This window comes from Enhydra lutris, unplaced genomic scaffold (assembly GCF_002288905.1).
Source record: "Enhydra lutris kenyoni isolate GAN:26980312 unplaced genomic scaffold, ASM228890v2 scaffoldscaffold13, whole genome shotgun sequence".
NCBI lineage: Eukaryota > Metazoa > Chordata > Mammalia > Carnivora > Mustelidae > Enhydra > Enhydra lutris.
The window spans coordinates 32218541-32237123 of NW_019154097.1; the positions used below are offsets into that span (position 1 = coordinate 32218541).

General features: G+C 49.4%; 1 protein-coding gene across 2 annotated transcripts in view; it reads left to right on the forward strand.

Annotated features, from left to right (window-relative positions):
- LOC111146148 (GTPase activating Rap/RanGAP domain like 3) overlaps window positions 1-18583 on the forward strand; it is a 129274-nt gene that overhangs the window by 100025 nt on the left and 10666 nt on the right. For both annotated transcript variants that reach the window (XM_022501568.1, XM_022501569.1), the window contains 5 exons: window positions 4194-4292; window positions 4654-4770; window positions 5317-5492; window positions 7231-7389; window positions 13873-13939. In XM_022501568.1, coding sequence (XP_022357276.1) covers window positions 4194-4292; window positions 4654-4770; window positions 5317-5492; window positions 7231-7389; window positions 13873-13939 — 618 coding nt within the window. The remainder of the gene's footprint in view (window positions 1-4193; window positions 4293-4653; window positions 4771-5316; window positions 5493-7230; window positions 7390-13872; window positions 13940-18583) is intronic.

Below are 18583 nucleotides of genomic sequence, written 5' to 3' on the forward strand. Positions count from 1 at the left end.
AGGGAGCCCTGGGCCTAGAGACAGTGTCTTCCAAGGGTACATCTTACATAGCACACAGCAGGCTGCCCAGTCTCGGTTACCATCCTGATGTTTTACGAGATTCCTAATCACCACTGAGAGGGACATGATGGCCTAGAACGGCAACATCTTCCCATTCTTGGCCATCGCCTTTAATTCCTCCTCTGACCCTGTCAGCCTATTTCCTGAGTGCCTGCTATGCACTGTGCCCTTGGGAAGTGGAAGTAGATGCCTTCTATGGGAAAACAAGACAAGCAGACCAGGCTTTATAATGGACTTATTTCTGACTTCCTCTGTTACTTCATCTGTTTTATACACACACACACACACACACACGTGTGTGTGTGTATGTGTGTGTATGTATACATATATATGTAATATATATGTAAATATATATATGTAAATATATATATGTAAATATATGTGTGTATGCATATATACACACATATAACTATATATATAATTTACTTATTTACTGAAAGACAGATAATCTAAAATTTATAAGCTGAGCATTTAAATATTTAATTTTAAAAATTACAAAACAATTAGAGCATCTTTGTGATCTTAAAGAAAACTGAGCCTCTGCGAGTTTCAGGTTCCTCTGAGGGTGGGGAGGGTTTTTTAAGCAGCTGCAAGCTGGTTCACGATAATGAAAACAGAAAAAATAAACAAACTGGGACTGGTGATCGTAACTCCAAGAAGGGATTGTGGAGATTATGAATACCTATGCTAAGTGCTTGGGTCAGTGTCGGGCACATAGTCGTAGTAGTAACTTAGTAAACAACAGTTACCGTATTTATGATATCCCTGTGGATGTGTTAAAAAGGGAACAAAGTCTAAAGATTTGCCAAAGGCGCAACCAAATAAAATAATTTATTAAAAAAAACAACAACCACGGGGTGCCTGGGTGGCTCAGTGGGTTAAGCCTTTCTGCCTTCAGCTCAGGTCATGATCCCAGAGTCCTGGGATCAAGCCCTGCATCGGGCTCTCTGCTCAGCAAGGAGCCTGCTTCCCCCTCTCTCTCTCTGGCTACTTGTGATCTCTCTGTCAAAAAAATAAATAAAATCTTAAAAACAAACAAACAAACACAGCCAGGCTTTAGATGTATAGTCTTGTTTCTTCATCTCTTCGTTTTATGGATGAAGAAACAAAAGAAACTGTGTGTCTTGCCCAAGATCACACAGCTGGTTAGTAGCACATCTGCACTGGAACCCAGAGGTGATTTTTATCCTGCACTCTGTCCACTAAACCAACTACATTTTATGAAAATCAAATTAAACTCTACCCATGTTACTGTCTTTACCTTAACACAGGTTTCCAAAAATACAGTCCTGGGCAAATAATTATGAGACATGTTTTGATCAAAAGGGAGTTATATTCTAACTGTTTGTTGTTTTTAGGATCGAGAAAATATGCTTTATAATGGCTCTTTGTGAGGCTTGTCTAAAAAACAACGTAATTCTCTTTGAGTCAGCTCCTGGTTTTTAAATGTAAAATCCAAACCAACATTACCAAATCCCTTTCTGAAATTTTCATTTTCTGAATCCAAAATTTAATGGAGATGTTAAATTTAAGGATTCCCGTGATGTGCCAGGAAGCTCTTTTCTTCCAACTTGGGGGAAGTGGTGGAACACAGATGGTAGCCGTATACACCCCCCACGAGCTTGGGTTTATTTCTCAGATTATTGTTTTCATTCCCTGGGTGTGCAGCTCTGCTACCCCGTTTGCTTTTCTAAGAAGAGAATAGCCCTTCAGGCTTTCTTTGTATTCCTCATTGCGCTTTGAAGCCCCAATGCGCTTGTTACTTCTTTGTTTACCTTTTTCTTGTCGATACTTAATCACATTATGAATCTTTTCCATGAGTGAATCCCTCCATTTCCTTTCGGGCCACGTTCCACTCTATCCCATTAGCGTCTGCCTAATTTCATTAGACCTACCCCCTTGAGAGTCTGCTCCTGTCAAGGTCATCATTAAAACTCAAGGTCCTTTGTATTCTAAGTGTAGCAAAAGCTACTTTGAAGGGAGACACACCGATGGAAGATGCCATGACCATTTGTTTTGGGTTTGCAGTAATAGAAAAATGGGCTCTAAAAGATCACTGCTTCATAAAGAGATGACAAGAAGGAAAACATTGCTACAGAAGAGTCATTAAAGTCACCTGTCACTTTCTCAGATCCTTGCTTCCTCTCCGTTCCTGGCTATGTATAAACTTGTTCAGCCGCCTGAGAAAGATTTGACGGAGAATAAATGCTGATTTATTCTGTACACAGGTGTGCTGCTATACAGTATCCCTCTGTCTTCAATGTCAAACGAAGTGCTTCTGTCATTTATGAATTCTATCCAGTACTGTTGCTCGTGCGGTGGCCCCATCATCCACGGGGCTGCCGTGCTGTCTTTAGGCTAAGAGTATAGGCTTTGTCCCCGCACGGACCTGGGTCCCCGCACGGACCTGGGTCTAGACGTGACTCTAGACGAGTTATTAGCATGTCTGAGCCTCAGGTCCTTGTCTGTTAGGTGGGAGTATTAGTAGTTCCTACCTAAGCGGGTTCTTGGGACATTTCAGTTAATAACATGCGAAGCACTCAGCCCTGAGACCTGACACGCAGGATGCCCTCTGTGTATGTGAGCTGCTGCTCACAAAATGAAATAACCAGGATGCCTGGGTGCTCAGTCAGTTAAGCATCTGACCCTTGGTTCTGGCTCAGGTCATGATCTCAGGGTGGTGAGATCGAGCCTGGAGTCGGACTGCCTGTTCAGCGTGGAGTCTGCGTCCCCCTCCCTCTCCTGGGCCCCTTGTCCCACTTGCATTCTCTCTCTCAAATAAATAAATATTTTTAAAAATGAAATAACCATAGTTATTTAGTCAGGTATGATGATTGGTATCGGAGTGATCATCCCATGTTTTGAAAATTCATGTCTGTCCCCAACAGAAGCACAAAGCCTGAGCATAGAATAGAATTTACATTTGCAGAAAGAATGTAGGGGAGCCAGAGCAAGGCCCTCTGTCTAACAAGAGCTTGGCAGGCTCTGTGCTTGGACAAATCCAGAGCCCACACAGGCCGGCAAGGAGCAGGAGAATCTTCCCTTTGGAAGCAGTTAGGAACCCCGTCCCAACAACACAAGCTCTTCTCTCTCCCCGGCACCATCCAGGGAGAAATAAACTCCCAGCCAGGCTGATTTCTAGAAGAGCCAAGACCTTCAGGGCCCCATGTACCTAAACGGTAACCAGAGAACCAAACTGAGACTCACAACAGAGTACTTGAAGACCTACATGTCAGACAAAGCACCGATAAAGAAAAAGCCACTTATCCAGCCTGAAATGTCTACACCATCCCATGTCCTCTTTGTCTTGCACTGGTTCTACCTCCTGCTCAGAACAGAACCTTTGTTTACGAAAGAGCCTTAGTATTTCTTTTGGCCCTCTCTGTCCTGGGGGCCCCCAGGAACAAGGTGTTTGCTAGCAATGTAAGTTCCCAGTAAGTAAACTTAACAACAAATCCTACATATCATTACGATGTCTTCGATCATCCCTTCACCAGAACTTTTCCTGATCGTTCCCATTACAATTAGTTTTTTTTTCCTGTTATTTGGGTAACTTAGTCAACATTTCTCTCTTATTTTTGTCTAAAAAGGAGATTTCCTATTTCTCTATAGAGAAATACTGGAAATGTGTAGGTAAACTCTTGTTGATACAGAGATAGACATGAAATAGGGTGGGTTTTTATTTTGTTTTAAATTCAACAGGAAATTTTTATTTTGCTTTCTCGAGAGATATCCAAAATAACCTGAGAAGTGATGTGATTTCAAAATTACATAAAAATAAAATACTTAAGAGAAATGACTGAGCTTTTTTCCCCTTTTTTTGTAATTTGCTGTTCAGTCGTTTGGTACAAGGCCAAGTAAAAACTGGGGTGGAGAGATGATGTGTTTTCTTTGGTGAATATTAAAGAGAAGAATATAGTTTCTAGGCCCTGCTGCTCTGTTTCCAGTAGAGAGGAAGGAATGTCAGTCCTTCTCCCTGAGCTGAGAGAATAGTGTTTGACCTTACGAATGTTCTAGAAGCTGATGTTCCTTGCCTAGAAAGAACTCGGGTCCAGGACCACTGACAGGCATGTTTTATAGCTTCTGAAAGTGTGGGCTGGGTCCAGTTCTGGGAACCATGTCTCCTCTTCCAGATGACCTCCCGTCAGTGCCCGTGTTTGACAAAACCCTGCCGGTGAAGCAGATGCATGTGCTCGAGACTCTGGACCTCCTGATCCTCAGAGCAGACAAAGGTGATACTTCCCTGCGCCGCAGTGTCCTCTGGGAGCAGGGAAGCAGGTAGCCTTCTGTGGCCACCACGGGGCTCGCGGTGGTCGGACCCCATGGATCATGCCAACTACTGCCTTGTGGGTGGCCGGTGCTCAGGGTCCCCGGATGGGCCTTTGTTCTCTTGGGTGGGGGCGTCAGAAGGGAGGGAGCGAGAAGGGTCGGGGGGCACAGTGTTCAATGCACTGTTGGGTAGAGGCAGTGTGGGGTTTCTTCTCAGTTCTAGAACGCCTCAGCTCCTACTTCTGTAGCAGTTGCTTTCCTGCACAATCCTGCTCTTCCGGTCTTCCCCGCCCATCTCCTCCTGCGCCTTCTTTATCTCCCCAGGGAAAGACGCCCGCCTCTTCGTCTTCAGGCTCAGCGCTGTGCACAAGGCCATCGAGGGCAAACAGCCCGTGAAGAGCAGGTGTGACTGCAGGGACAACAAGCTGGAGAAGACAAAAGGTGACCACAGTCTTCGTTATCTTGGTGGTTTTTGGTCAATTCTTTTTCTCCCTCAGACTGATCAGATCTCACTGGAATTTGATTTTATTGGTTTGGTTTTTACTTGGAAACACCACTAAGATAGCATGACTCTTTCCCTAAGAGAAGCCCGAGAGGTAGCCCAACATGCGGAGGGCCAGAGGAAAGTCTAGGCCTGGAGTGACAAGCTTTGAAGGTAAGTTGAGTTCTGTTCACAGATCTGTGAAGAGAGACTTTTAGCCTCTGGTTCCCGGAGCTCCGCTCACCTGTCGCTTTAAGTCATAGGGTGTCATGAGTGTGACGCTAAAACCACAAACTCTAGAATACAGGGACTATGACTTCCTTCATTTTCCTGAAACTCAGCCTAACTTGTATTTCCCAGCTCTGTTTGCCCGGTGGCCGGAGCATTGTCAAGCACCCCCTGGGTCATGCTCAGTGTCCAGGGTCCTTAGGCGTCCCCACATTGTCAAGGCCTGGGCACTGCCAGGGTCCTGTCACGTGTTCAGCATCCTTTCTCTCTCTCCCCAGGCTGCCACCTCTACGCCATTAACACTCACCATAGCAGAGAGCTGAGGATAGTCGTCGCCATCCGGAACAAACTGCTCCTGATCACGAGGAAACACAACAAGCCGGGCGGGCTGGCCGGCATCTCCCTGCTGTCCCCCTTGTCGGAGTCGCCTGTGGAGGAATTCCAGTACATACGGGTAGGTCCGCCCTTCAGATCCCTTCTCTGCTGGCCAAGGTGTTAGGAGGCCGACCCTCTCGTTCCACCCAGGGTCTGTCACCCACGGGGGTTGTCTCACAGGTCAGTACTCAGTGGGGAAAACCCTGCCTGCTGCCCTGGTTTCCCCAGAGGACTGAGGCTTTGGGGCTTTTTCCCTACTCCATCCAGCTCATTCATGCCAGGGGCCACCTACCGGTGCTGTTCTAGGCACTAGGGGGATAGCCGTGAGCAGTCTCCCTTCTCATGGAGATGACTTTCTAGTTGTAGATGACACAAAAGAGAAACTAATTCTCTGTGTCCCGAGGATAACAGTAAAGCAAATTGAGGGAGGAGAAGACAAGGAGTGGGGACAGGGGGATCTGTTCTAGAAAGGGTGTCCCAGAAGCCCTCTCTGAAGAGGTTGCTTTGAGCAGAGATCCAAGGGAAATATGGGGTAGATGAGGAGAACATCTGGGGAAAGGAGGAAGCAGTCAATTAAGGACCCAAGGCCCTTCTGGGGCAGAAGGAACAACCAATTAAGGACCCAAGGCCCTGTTCAAGGCACGATCTGGAGGCCACAGTGGCTGGAGCTCACGGAACAAGGCAGGAAGGGCAGAGAGCCCTGAAGGCCATCGCTGAGATTTTGGCTTTGACTCTGAGTGAGAGGAGGCAGCCAGTGGAAGGTTTTAAAAATACCTTTCTGGCCCCGACAGAGAAGAGCATAGCGGGGAGGGCCAAGTGGAAAGAAGGAGACATTAAGAGGTTAACGCAGGATCTTAGCAATAGATGACAGTGGCTTTGGTGGCCAGAGAAGGGGAAGGAGCTACCCCGGCCTTCCCGAGCTGGTAGGATTGGCAGATCTACTAAGGGTGGGACCTTGGAGGGAAGCCTCCTTGAGGGTCCCTTTCCTGCTCTTACCATCTCTTACCTTCTTAAAAACGTGGGCTTAGTAGGTATGAACCATGTCAGACATTGGCTCCCAGGGCTGACTGCCTGTAGGTGAGCCGAGCAATTATTTTTGCCAGAGTGAAAGCTTCCTGAATTATGCACATCCATCTCTGCTAATAGTCAATTTAGGCAGATAGAACTGCCATCACAGTGACGTTAAAACAAGTTAAAATCTTGCTCTATTTAGGTCTTAGTCCTCTTAATATAGTAATTAGCGATCTTAATGACTATTTCTGTAGAGCACGTGCATTTCTGTGGCATATCAGCTCTGAAATCGGATTTCCTGAGCTCCAATTTTGGCTGCCCCCCTCCTGTAGACTATGCGAATGTGGCCAAGCCTTGTGACCTCTGAGCCTCAGTCTCCTTATCTGTAAAATAGAATAATAAATAGCCTTACCTACTTCATAAGGTCGTTCTGAGGATCCAGTGAGAACCGTCCCGGGCACTGTGTTAAGTGCTCAGCAGGGTTAGCAATTATAATTCCATTATGACTGAGTCACAGGACAGGGCCGAACTCTCTGGGGGCTAATGAGGGTCACGCTGTTGATTTGGTTTTGTCAGGTATCTTGAGGACAGGTCGTGGGAGAGGGGATTCTGGCACAATCTCTGCCCCTCCTTCTCTGTCCCCACCTTCCCTGCCAGTAAAGGGCTCAGCAGGAGCCTAGGGAGGGAACCCGCTACTAGATGGGGGGGGACTGGGGGGGTAGCAGGTAGGGGGGAGGGTGGTTGCTGTGAAAATGGCTGCTCCGTGTCCTGACCCCCTTCTCCCCACATCATCATCAACCACACAGGAGATCTGTCTGTCCGACTCTCCCGCGGTGATGACCTTAGTAGATGGGCCAACCGAGGAGAGTGACAACCTCATCTGTGTGGCTTACCGACATCAGTTTGATGTGGTGAACGAGAGCACGGGGGAGGCCTTCCGGCTGCACCACGTGGAGGCCAACAGGGTGAGTCGACAGGTGGAGGGCAAGTGGGAAGCCGAGAAGACGAGGAGCCCGTCTTCTAACCTCCCGAGGCCGCAATTAGGATTTCTTTAAAATCACGTACAACTGAACGCAGTGGTAGTCTGTGATACACTGTTTGGGCTGCACCCTGGGAAATCACCTTCTTGTGGCTCAGACCCGTTCAGTCTAATGGAATCGCCCCATTGCCCTACTCAGCTTTTCTAGATCTCCCCCTGCCCGTCTGTCCTTCCTCATAAAGGAGAAGTGAAGGGTCAAAAAGCTCAACCTGAGTAACTAAAGAAATGAGAACATTTGTTTGGTCATTCACTCCGGAAGGGCCTTATCCTCTCTCCGTGGTCCAGGCAGGCTCTCAGCTTGGGGCTCAGGTGGTTGAGGCGGGCTCAGCCCCTGGGTCCATCCGCCAAAATCTCCTTAGGAAAGGAGGAAGGGAAGGGACACCACGAGGAGAGAGAAAGAGTATCTCCTTCTAGCCTAGGCTACACAGAATGCAAGGCTGTCCGGGGTTTGGAGGAGATCCGGGGCCCACCTGTAGCTGTACTTGATGCCAAAGATGACTGGGTAGGGTTTGAACATCCATGCCCCTGGGGGGCAGGGAGCGCTCACCAGCCTAAGACCCGGTAACCTATCTGTCCCTGGAACTGCTCCGTGCTGACACAGCAGATGGGAGAGTTCCTGGGCCCCTTATCACTGGGGAGTAGCGCAAGGCTCAGTAACACTGGGGCCCCTTGAGGTTTGCCTAGTGCGGACCCAGCCCCCCAGCTTGGGTACCAAGGACACCGCAGAATGGGGACATTGCCTCCACAGAGAACATAGTTTCTGGTGAAGACTTCCAAACCTACAGACGTACTCTAGTCCTGTCCAGCTAGGTCCGAGAGACTACAGAATTTCTTCTAATTATGCTTTACAAGACATACTAAAAAATACAACTTACATGAGGGCACGGCCAACCCAAATAGTCATTAAAAAATTGCTCATTACTGTATTAAGAAGACTTAACACCAAATGAGAACAAGATTTTAAGAAGTAGAAAAATCAGGGGTGCCTGGGTGGCTCAGTGGGTTAAAGCCTCTGCCTTCGGCTCAGGTCATGATCCCACGGTCCTGGGATGGAGCCCCACGTTGGGCTGTCTGCTCAGCGGGGAGCCTGCTACCTCCTCTCTCTCTGCCTGCCTCTCTGCCTACTTCTGATCTCTCTCTGTCAAATAAATAAATAAAATCTTAAAAAAAAAAGAAGTAGAAAAATCAGAAAAAGAAAAATCTAGATATAACTAGGGGACCTTCTTGCCTTCCACAGTTATCAAGTACAGATCATCGGTTCCTTCTCATATATTGTATGTATATTTGGTGATGTCCGAACTTGTCTGCAAATGGGGTCCTGCAGCTGGGATGGCTTTAAAAGCCACCGTTGCCCGTGTCCCACCCCCAGAGATCTTGCTGGTCTTACAGGTGGGTATGGGCTTTGGAATTTTTTAAAGGATCCTCAGGTGATTCTTAAGTTCAGACAAGTCTGGGAACTGCCTGTGTACATTGCTTCTCATCCTGGCTTTAAAAAGATGAGTGCACTGGCCCCACCCCAGGTCAATTACATTGGAATTTCTGGGTGTGTGGGAATCAATATGCTTGTGTCTTGCAAGGCGATGCAGATACAGACCTAGTAGAATAAGTCTGCCCTGAAACTCTTCCTAATTTAAAGCCGGAGGTTTTAAAGCCCTCCATCCCAGCAACAGGGAACCTATAACCTCTTCCAGGCTCCCAGCTTCTGAGGAGGAAGGGCCCAATTTGGCTTTAAAAATCCTTGCCCTTCTTGGGGGCACCTAGCTGGCTCAGTCAGAAGAGCATACTCCTCTTGATCTTGGGGTTGTAAGTTCGAGCCCCACGTTGGGTATAGAGATTATTTAAAAATAAAATCTTTAAAAAAAAAAAAAAAGTTCTTGCCCTTCTCACTTTTCAAAACTGTGTGACCAGCCAAAAGAGGTAGCAAAATCATGGCCCAGCAAGCAGGTCTTTGTTCCATCAGTCCCTTCCCTGGCAACTAGTTTCCTAAAACTTCACATGCTTTTTCTGCTGATTGTTATTATGTACTTATATTTAACACCCTAATAATTTACTAGAGTGTAGTTTTTTTTTCCTCGTAAGATTCATGAAGGCCCAGGAAAAATCGGATGGAAGATGGTTTTCTTGGGTGACTCCTTCGTTTTGTTTTTCTGAAGGTGATCAGGAATAATTCGAAAATGTTCTGTCTTTTCTTCAACATGCTTTTTAAAATTAAGTCACTAAGTCTTTCCCTAAAAGAAAACCTTTACAAAAGTGTTTTTAAGCCCTTCCCTAGATCTAAGTGGGTGAGTGTGTGTATTCTGACCTCGGTACATCTGCAGTCGCTGAGTGTTTGCTGAGCGGGTATGGATGCTTGGACACAGCCACTCATCTTTGCAAGGAACTTATTGTCTAATTGGAAAGATAAGCCCTAGAGAAATGAAAAAGGTAATGAACATAGTGTTTTCTAATAGCCAGTTCCTGCAGGAACTGGACTAGCTTTTTTTTCTTTCCTAAGATTTTATTTATTTATTTAAGAGAAAGACCGTGAGAGAGTGAGAGAGAGAAGGAGCAAGGAGAGGGGCGGAGGGAGAGGGAGAAGCAGACTCCCCGCTGAGCAGGGAGCCCCATGTGAGGCTCAATCCCTGGACTCTGGGATCAGGACCCGAACTGAAGGCAGACTCTTAACTGACTGAGCCACCCAGGTGCCCACAAGGCTAGCTTTTTACTAAGGCGTTCCTGCAGCCCAGGTCCGGGTGCGATGGAGGCAGGAGAGAGAGAGGCCGACCTCCCCTCCCCCTAAGTCATTGGGCATTTCAGGATGGTTCAAGTTACTCTATGCACGGCACCAGTATGGATTTCCTGGCCTAGTTTCTCACCTCCATTCCTCCTCTCTTCTCAGCCAAGCCCATTCAATTTCCATGTCCGCCCTCAACCCCACCTGAGGGTCTAAGAAAACCCTAGGTCAAGAGAGGACTTGTTTAAGAAGCGTCAGAATAGCAAACTGAAAGTCAGCATCAAGTTCATTATGCCAACAGGCCTTTCGTGACCTGCTGCCCCAGCTCCAACAGCCAGCATTGGCTTCCTTCCCAAAACAAAGGTCTCCTCTGGAACCGCAGACCTGGTGATGAGGTCTAGATCTCTGGCGTAGATGCCGGACCTAAGTCCCCATTCTGACCATCTACCTGCCTAGGACCCAGTGAGTCTCAGTGGGAAGCTCACCCCAAAATCACATGGCAAGTTTGGACACTGACCTAGCAGTGGCTCCCACTTTCAGCGGGGGCTGGGGAAGGTGGGGTGCAGACTTGGCTTGTTACAAACCAGAGCTTTGCCATTGCCTGCAACACAGCCTGAATCTCTGCACACAGCCATACTCGCCCACCAGTCGGCACGGTCCTGGGACCCCCTCATAGACCCCCGCATGCCAGCAGCTCCCCTGGTGTCTGCTGCCGCTGTGTGCAGACTTTGGTCCACTTCTGCCTGAACTTGCTCTACTCCCGGGATGGCTGCACGTCTCTCCCTCCCCCACCCCAAGCACCTATACAGGCTCTACCTCTAAATGCACAGGCCGTCCCATTCTGGCTTTCCCACTCCAGTGACCCTCCCAAAGTGAGAAGAAACAGGGCCACTGCTGAAAGATCACTTCTATGTCTGGCCCCATGCCAGGGCACCTCATAAGCACTACCTCACGGCATCTGCCCAGCAACTGTGGGACATGCACTGTTCACTTCCCGGTTTTGCAGAAAAAGAAACTGAGACTCAGAAAGGAGCAGTCGCTTATTTTACCCAAAACCATACAGCTAGTAAGGAGCAGAGACAAGACTTGAACGCAGGCTCTCCAACTCAGGAGGCATACTGTGGCCTCCAGAGCCACGTCCCAAGGCATGATGGGGGCCAGGCCACAAAGCCGGGAGCACTCAGCCCCTCCTGTTCTCCCTCTGGCTGGAGTGTCATCCAACCGACAAGTACGGGGACACCTAAGGAGGAGCTGATTCTGAGGCAAAGCTGTGGGGACAGGAAGGTTCCCTCTGGGACCCGAGAGTTCAAAGGCTGCTCCCTCACGTCACATACTCCGTTGTTGCCCGTCCCACAGCCAGGTCGTGGTGTCACTGACATTTACTGAGCGTTCTCCAAGTAGCAGACCCTGCGCTAGGCACTTCTGTAAGCGGCCTCATGGAACCCTCAGCTGCCGTAGGGGCGGATGTCCTTCCTGTCTCTCCTACAGATGGAGAAACTGACACTCTGCGAGGCTGAACAGGTGGCCTAAGGGCACACACCTCCAAAGTGACAGAGCTAGGATTTCCTTTATTCGTTCATGCATTCACTGAGGATTCATTCTGCTCCCGCCACATGCCAGGCCCAGGGAAGATGCTGAGCGGGTGATGGCAAACAGCACGGGCAAGGCCGCCATTCACGAAGCTTATGTTCTACTGGGGGGGCGGGGGGAGGGGGCACTGATAAACAGACAAGTAAGTCAACATCAGACAGCGACACATGCTATGCAGATCATTAAAATAGAGGGGTACCATATAGAGCAGAGGAGGAGTTATCTGGAATTTTATCCCCAAGTCTTTATGCTCCCAGAGTTGACAACTGAACTCTGAGCCTCGTAGTCAGTCTGTCAGCACCCCCCCCAAAGCACCCACAGCTTTCGCTTGTGGCATGTACCTTGTTTTATGTATTTATATGCTTTTCTGGTTTTTTCTTGAGGGGCAGAACCCTTCCTTATTCATTTCTGTGTGCTGAATGGTGCCTAGGACAGTGCCAGATGATGAGGGAAGGGAGGGGACAGGGGTTCCATCGGAGGGAAGCTGGAGCCAAGGCAGAGGCCCCATGCTAGGTGAAGTAGGAGGAATGCCCCGTACAGAGGGTGGCCGGCCCAGGTGGACCTGGGCAGCATCAGCTCTGGAAAGGGCTAGAGAGGTGAGCTGAGGGGCACAGGCCCATGCTCCTGCCTGGGAAGGTCAGTCCTTGGCTGGGGTGGCCGCAGGCCCCCACAAGACACCCGAGAGCCCCTGAAGAGGAGACTGCTGGGCTTGGGGGAGTGGATGGAGGAGCCCTCAGACATCAGGACTAGCCCTGCTCACAAAAAGGAAGAGGATTAGGAGGAAATTAATCACGTGCGAGAGGAAGATGATCATAGTGCTGACTGGGCAGCGTCAGGCCCTCCTCGAAACCCTTGGCCTCTTCTGTGGAGTTCCCATTACAGTCCGGCCAAGTTACTGTCCTTACACCGGTTTTACAGGCAAAGACCCGGGCCCAGAGGTTGCGCTCATTTGCCATGAGCTACAGAGGCAGACAGTGGTGTAGACAGGCTGTTCACTCAGGTCTGCCTGCCCTGAGTCCATGCTCCTTCGCGCTGCCCTGTTCCGCCTCCTGCCTCTCAGGAACTGGGGTGTAGAATCTGTTGGGTTGAGAACTTGGAAACGAGAGCAGTAGCTCTGAGGAGAGCGTGTGCCTGAGCGGGGAGAGGGAGGGATTTTGAGCTCAGAATAAAGTGTGGAGCTGGAAAGATGAGTGTTTTCCTGAACGAGGGACGAGCCAAGATGTGGAAGCATAACCCGAAGTGGGCGACCGGCAGGAGGGAGGAGATGCTGCATGTCAGGGCTCGCGGAGAGCTGGGCAGAGGTGAACCTTGGCCAGAGGTCTCCAGTTTGGGGCAGAAGGAAATCTTCGAGCCCAAGCAGGGCAGAGCCCCAGTCATGGGGGGCGGGGCAGACTACGGGTGGAGGCCCACGAGGGAGTGAGGCTGTGTAGAGACCGGGGGTTTGAAACTCCAGAGACCTAAGCACCCCCAGGCTGAGCACTGTCTTCTCAAACCATTCACCGCAGCCCAGGGTGGCAAGTTTGCCCGGAACTGGGAACAGAAGATGGAACTAGGTCTTCTGATGCCCTTTCTAGGGTGTCCTGCTGCCTCCCGCCAGGTGCAGGAGAGCGGGAGAATAGAAGCGGAGACCTGGCCCCGGGACTCTGAGATTGTGCGGCTGCCTGCCCACTCGCTGAGGTGTGAGAGCGGGTAAGGCAGTGAAGAGGCGGAGGCCTGGCTCAAGTCTGAGCAGGGGCACGGACTCACAAGTCTCACTTCCCTCATCTGTGAAGCGGGAGAAATGCCACACACTCCCCAGGGTCGAACTCCCCCTGCAAGGAAGCTTTGGGAACCGGAGCGCATTACCCAAATGGGAGTCCCCATAACAGAGAAAGTGGAGAAGCCCATCTCCCGAGAGCTCCTCGATGGGTAGAAAAGATAGTGAAAAAGTCCCAGTGGGGAAAGGCAGGGGAGATGGTTCTGTGCATCATAATCATGGCCACCTGAGGTGGCAGTGACCCCACAGCACCTGAGAGCCGAGGCCTGCCCTGCCAAAGCCTTGAACTTGAGAAAGACTTTCAGCAGTGGCCTCCAGCCCGCCCGCCACCGCCGCCTGTATCGTTGCAGGTTAGTTTCGTCGCAGCTATTGATGTGTACGAAGACGGAGAAGCCGGGCTGCTCTTGTGCTACAACTGTAAGTCGCTAAGTCCGCTCCTTCCCCGGTAATTTAAAGGAAGCCAGACCTAGATTTACCTGGAGCATTGCTCCTGTGACCTTAACTACACTCCAGGGAGCGTCTAAAAATGGCCTTCTGGCCTGGCTCGCCCAGCCCTCCTGAGACGGGCCTGCCTGTGGTACCATCTCCAGGTTACAGGGTGTGGCGGTCACTTCCATTTAGGGAGCCCTTACCGCGTGCCAGGCGCTGACCGTTTCACTGAATTCTCATCCTGTTACTACCTGAGCTTCGGAGATAAGATCCCTGAGGCCTGGAGAGGTGAACTGCCTTTCTCGGGACTGTGCGGCTACAAAACAGCAGAGCCAGGGTTCACGTTTGAGGCCGTCTTGGCCCCAGCACCCCAATTTTAACCACGGTAACTCTTCTACTCTTGGCTGCTTCCAGGCTGGTAATGAAATCAGGCCCAGCCTGGCGTATCCAGCCTCACCTGTTCTGGCCTGGGGCCCGCGGCAGGATGGGTTCCAGGCAAACCAGATCAGACGCATCAGAGAGAGTCAAGGATTTTCAGCATTTCCAAAGCTAATATGATACTACAATAAAAGGGATCCTTTTAAGGCTAAAAGCAGTGAGATATTTTCCTGGCTAAGCCTGCCCAGTGTAACCAAAGCAATAAAATATTCTTTCCAACCTAGAATTGTATCAATTTCCATACACATGGGGCTGATATTTTGATTAATCTTTGATTAATAGGTATGGGAGAGCTAATTACCAGCTGAGGAATTTGTTTGGTAAAAATCATCTTTTTTTTTTTTTAAGTTTTTTTTAAATTTATTTGACAGAAGTCACAAGTGGCAGAGAGGCAGGCAGCGAGGGGAGGGGGGAAGCAGGCTCTCTGCTGAGCAGGGAGCCCCATGTAGGGCTCAATCCCAGGACCTGAGATCATGACCTGAGCCGAAGGCAGAGGCTTAACCCTCTGAGCCACCCAGGTGCCCCTAAAAATCATCTTTTGAGATTTGAGATTTGATAGCCCAGTGGTGAGGAGGCCGATGGGCAAAGCGCCAGGAACAGAGCTCACTGCCCACGCTCCAGTGGGGTTCCTGGGCCCCACGGCTCCTGCCGTCCCGGCTCCCAGGTTACAGTGTCCAGTGAAGCAGGGAGGTCACTTCTGTAAGATCTCTTTATGTCTTTCTTTCATCTCTTTCACATGTTGTCTTTCCCCTTTATTGAAAACTCCGGAAGGAAAAGCTTGCAGTGGGACGCTATACAGATTGATGTCGATTTTTTTCTTTTTCCTTTTAATCACTTGAAAGGATGAGAGGGATTTTAGGTGGGAGAGAAGATCAGAACAGAAAGATAGAGCAGGTTATCACAATGGGATGATTAGTCTGAAACCAGAAAGGGAAGGAACACGGAAGCAAACATGGACGATATCCTCTCGGTACCAAACTGGAAGCTCACGGACCCAAGCAGGCAGCGATCCTGTGGGCAGCAGGGGCCTAGCGCCATGGCAGATGTTGTTCAAGAGACCTTTCTGGCTCGAGGAGCCCAGGGACTTCCACTTCCCTGGGCTTTGCTGGTCTCCTGCTTCAGGCTCTGGTTTCATCTCAGATGGGATTGGGGGTGCTGTGTGTGTGTGTGTGTGTCTGTGTGTCTATTTTCCTAGACTCACCAATGCATCAGAAGGTAATAAGCTCTGTGTTTTGTTTTTTAAGATTTTTTTTATTTATTTGTCAGAGAGAGACAGTGAGAGAGGGAACACAAGCAGGGGGAGTGGGAGAGGGAGGAGTGGGAGATACAGGCTCGGTCCCAGGACCGTGGGATCATGACCTGAGCTGAAGGCAGACACTTAACAGCTAAGCCACCCAGGCGCCCCAGCTCTGTGTGTTTAGATGCTACTTGGGTCAAGACCTTGGGAATCCCAGAGATTCCCAATCCTGCCTCCATCTTCCCCAAACTGTGCCACTTGCTTCTGTTTCTCTGGGTCAGGAATCTGGTTTTTCTTTTCCATCTCCCTCCTTCCCCCAGCAGGTGGGCAGGTCCCCAGTGAACAAGCCCAGAGAACCAGCTGGTTTTCCCCAGTCACCCAGGCCACTTCTGTAAGCCATCCCCCTGCCACACAGTGAACGCTGGGCTTGCCCACTTCTGTCCACACGCCTGTGCCCTGAAGGCCATTGTCAGGAAGGTGCTACAGAATGATCTTGCTTCCACCCCCGCCAAGGTTTGCAGCTGATTTTCATCAGTTTCTTTTCCATTTTCATTTAAAAAAAACAGTAAAAAAGCAACTTTTATACACTCAGAGTTTCATATAAAGGGACTTTTCTCTCAGACATGTTAAAGATGAAAATATTTTATAATAGGAATTATAACTTCCAGTTATATGTTCTTAGAGAAAAGTATATTTGCAAGATCAATTTCAGGCGGGAAAAGTGTAAGTAGTTCAATATAGCAAGAATTTTATTTCCTTGTAATTAATCTCTATCTTGAATATCGGAGTCAGTCTTTATTTAAAAAAAGAAAGAAAATTATGGCCATGATCTTAGCATGCAATAATGATTCACTTTAATGCAAATAATACATTTCAGTACTAAGGTGAACTCTGTTTTCCGATGGTATTTTAAAGTTAATTACACAAGGAAACTAGAAACGCTCACATGAGAATCAATGGTACTTATTGGTATAAGTACTTATTTTTAAGTACCATTAATTCTCCGTGTGACCACATTTAACCTAAGTCTTAACTTCCAGATGGATAACGTGAAGAAAACAGAACCTACCTCTCACGTCTGCTGTGAAGGTTAGACAGGATTCTACATGTAAAGCCCATGACACATTGTCCGGCACAGCGAAACTGTTATTTCCTCCTTTAATCCCAGATTCATCAGAGCATCAGTCAGCATCCAGTTTGATTCGTAACCTCCATAGAGGTTTCTACGTGCAGAAAGGGGACTTTTCTTGTAAAATTTGTTTTAAATTTTGTTTTAAAATTAGAAGTAGTATCTGTCACCCTGCTGGATGGGGAAGGTCCAAGGAGTCAAGGTCACGGCCTCCTAGCTCCCTCCTATGCCCCAACATTTTAGACTCCTGCCCCTCACCCCAGGTCCCCCATTCAGGCTGCCCTTTTCAAACCCCAACAGACGACCTTCTCTGTGTCGGGCACATGCTAGATTCTGGAGACACAACCGTGCAAGGCACTGCCAGGGACTGCAGTGAGCTCACGGCTTAGGGGACGGCCAGGCACGGACTCCAGCACTTCTGGGGGTGAATGTGCTTTACAGCTCTGAGGCCCAAGAAACATGCTTTGCTTACTTTTCTAAACCAGTTTGGTCTGATTTAGAGCCCCTGTCCTTGGGTGCAGAAACCACCAATATTAGTTATTGGGAGGGAGACCCCTCTACTTCTCTGGGGTCTTATCGGAGTCCCTGGGGCTAATTCACTTGGAAAGGGGAACAGGGGGGCCTCTGAAGTACGGTCTGGGTCACCTCATCCATGCCCAGGTGACTGTTTCTCATTGGCAGCTCCATTTCTGGGACAGGCTGAGCTCCCAAGGCACGTACGCAGCGTCCCCTGCTATCCGGTGTGCTCTGTTCTCCACAAGCTCAGATCTCCTCCTGCCCAGACCCCCTCAAATCTGCCAGCAGTCTGCTGTCCCCTGGCGGGAGCTGGGGTACCAAAAGGGGATAGAGAGGAGATGTGTGTAAGGGACCCGGGCCTTGAGGAACATAACCCTGCTGTGTCCTTCCTGAGCGGGGACAGCAAGGGAAGAGTAGTTCACTCATTCTACAAGTATTTGCTGAGCACCTCATGTTTCCGCAGTGACTAAAAGATAACACACATCCCTCCCTCTCAGAGTGTACATTTTTCAACGGGGCAGATAGCCAGTTAACAGGATAAATAAGAAAAGTTTCTAGTATGTTGAATGGCAGTACATGCTGTGGACATAAAGCAGGGAGAGGGCGCAGAGGCAGGCAGGAGTGGGGGGTGTGGGTCTCCATTTAGGGAAGGTGGAGAAGGAAGGCCTCCTTGGATGGGGCACTCAGAGAGAAGACAGAGGGAGTCAAGAAGGGGTATGTAAAGACCTTGAGGAGAGAACATTCTCATATTTCAAGGTGACCCCAAGATGACCTGTGTGGCCACAGCAGCGTGAGTGTGGGCGAGTGGATGGAAATGCTCTCATAAGAGGATGGGATTTCAGGGAGAGCCTGGGAGGTGAAGGACCGCTTAGCCGGTGAGCTGCTGGAAGCTTTTGAGCAAAGCGGCGACAGGATGGGACCTAGGTATGAGAGGGGCCACGGGCCAGTCGGGTGGCGGTGTGGAGAACTTCACGGAAGTGGGTAAGGCCGTTCACTTACCAGGTGACTGCACCCGTGCGATGAGAGATGACGGTGACTTGCACCAGCACCCGGCAGTGGAGGTGCAGAGACGGGGTCAGACCTAGACATATGTGAAATTTGAGGACCAAGGTCATCGGTTCATGAATCCAGCATGACATGCCAGGAGGAGAGAAGGGAGGCTGCGGTTTGGGACTTGAGCAATGGGACAAATGGGGAATACCATTTGCTAAGATATGGGAAACCAGGACAAGCAAGTTTGGGGGAGGGAAGATCAAGAGTTGAGTCTGGACAGGTCAGTGCCTCCCCGTGGAGACTGGGGGCCCAGGGGAGA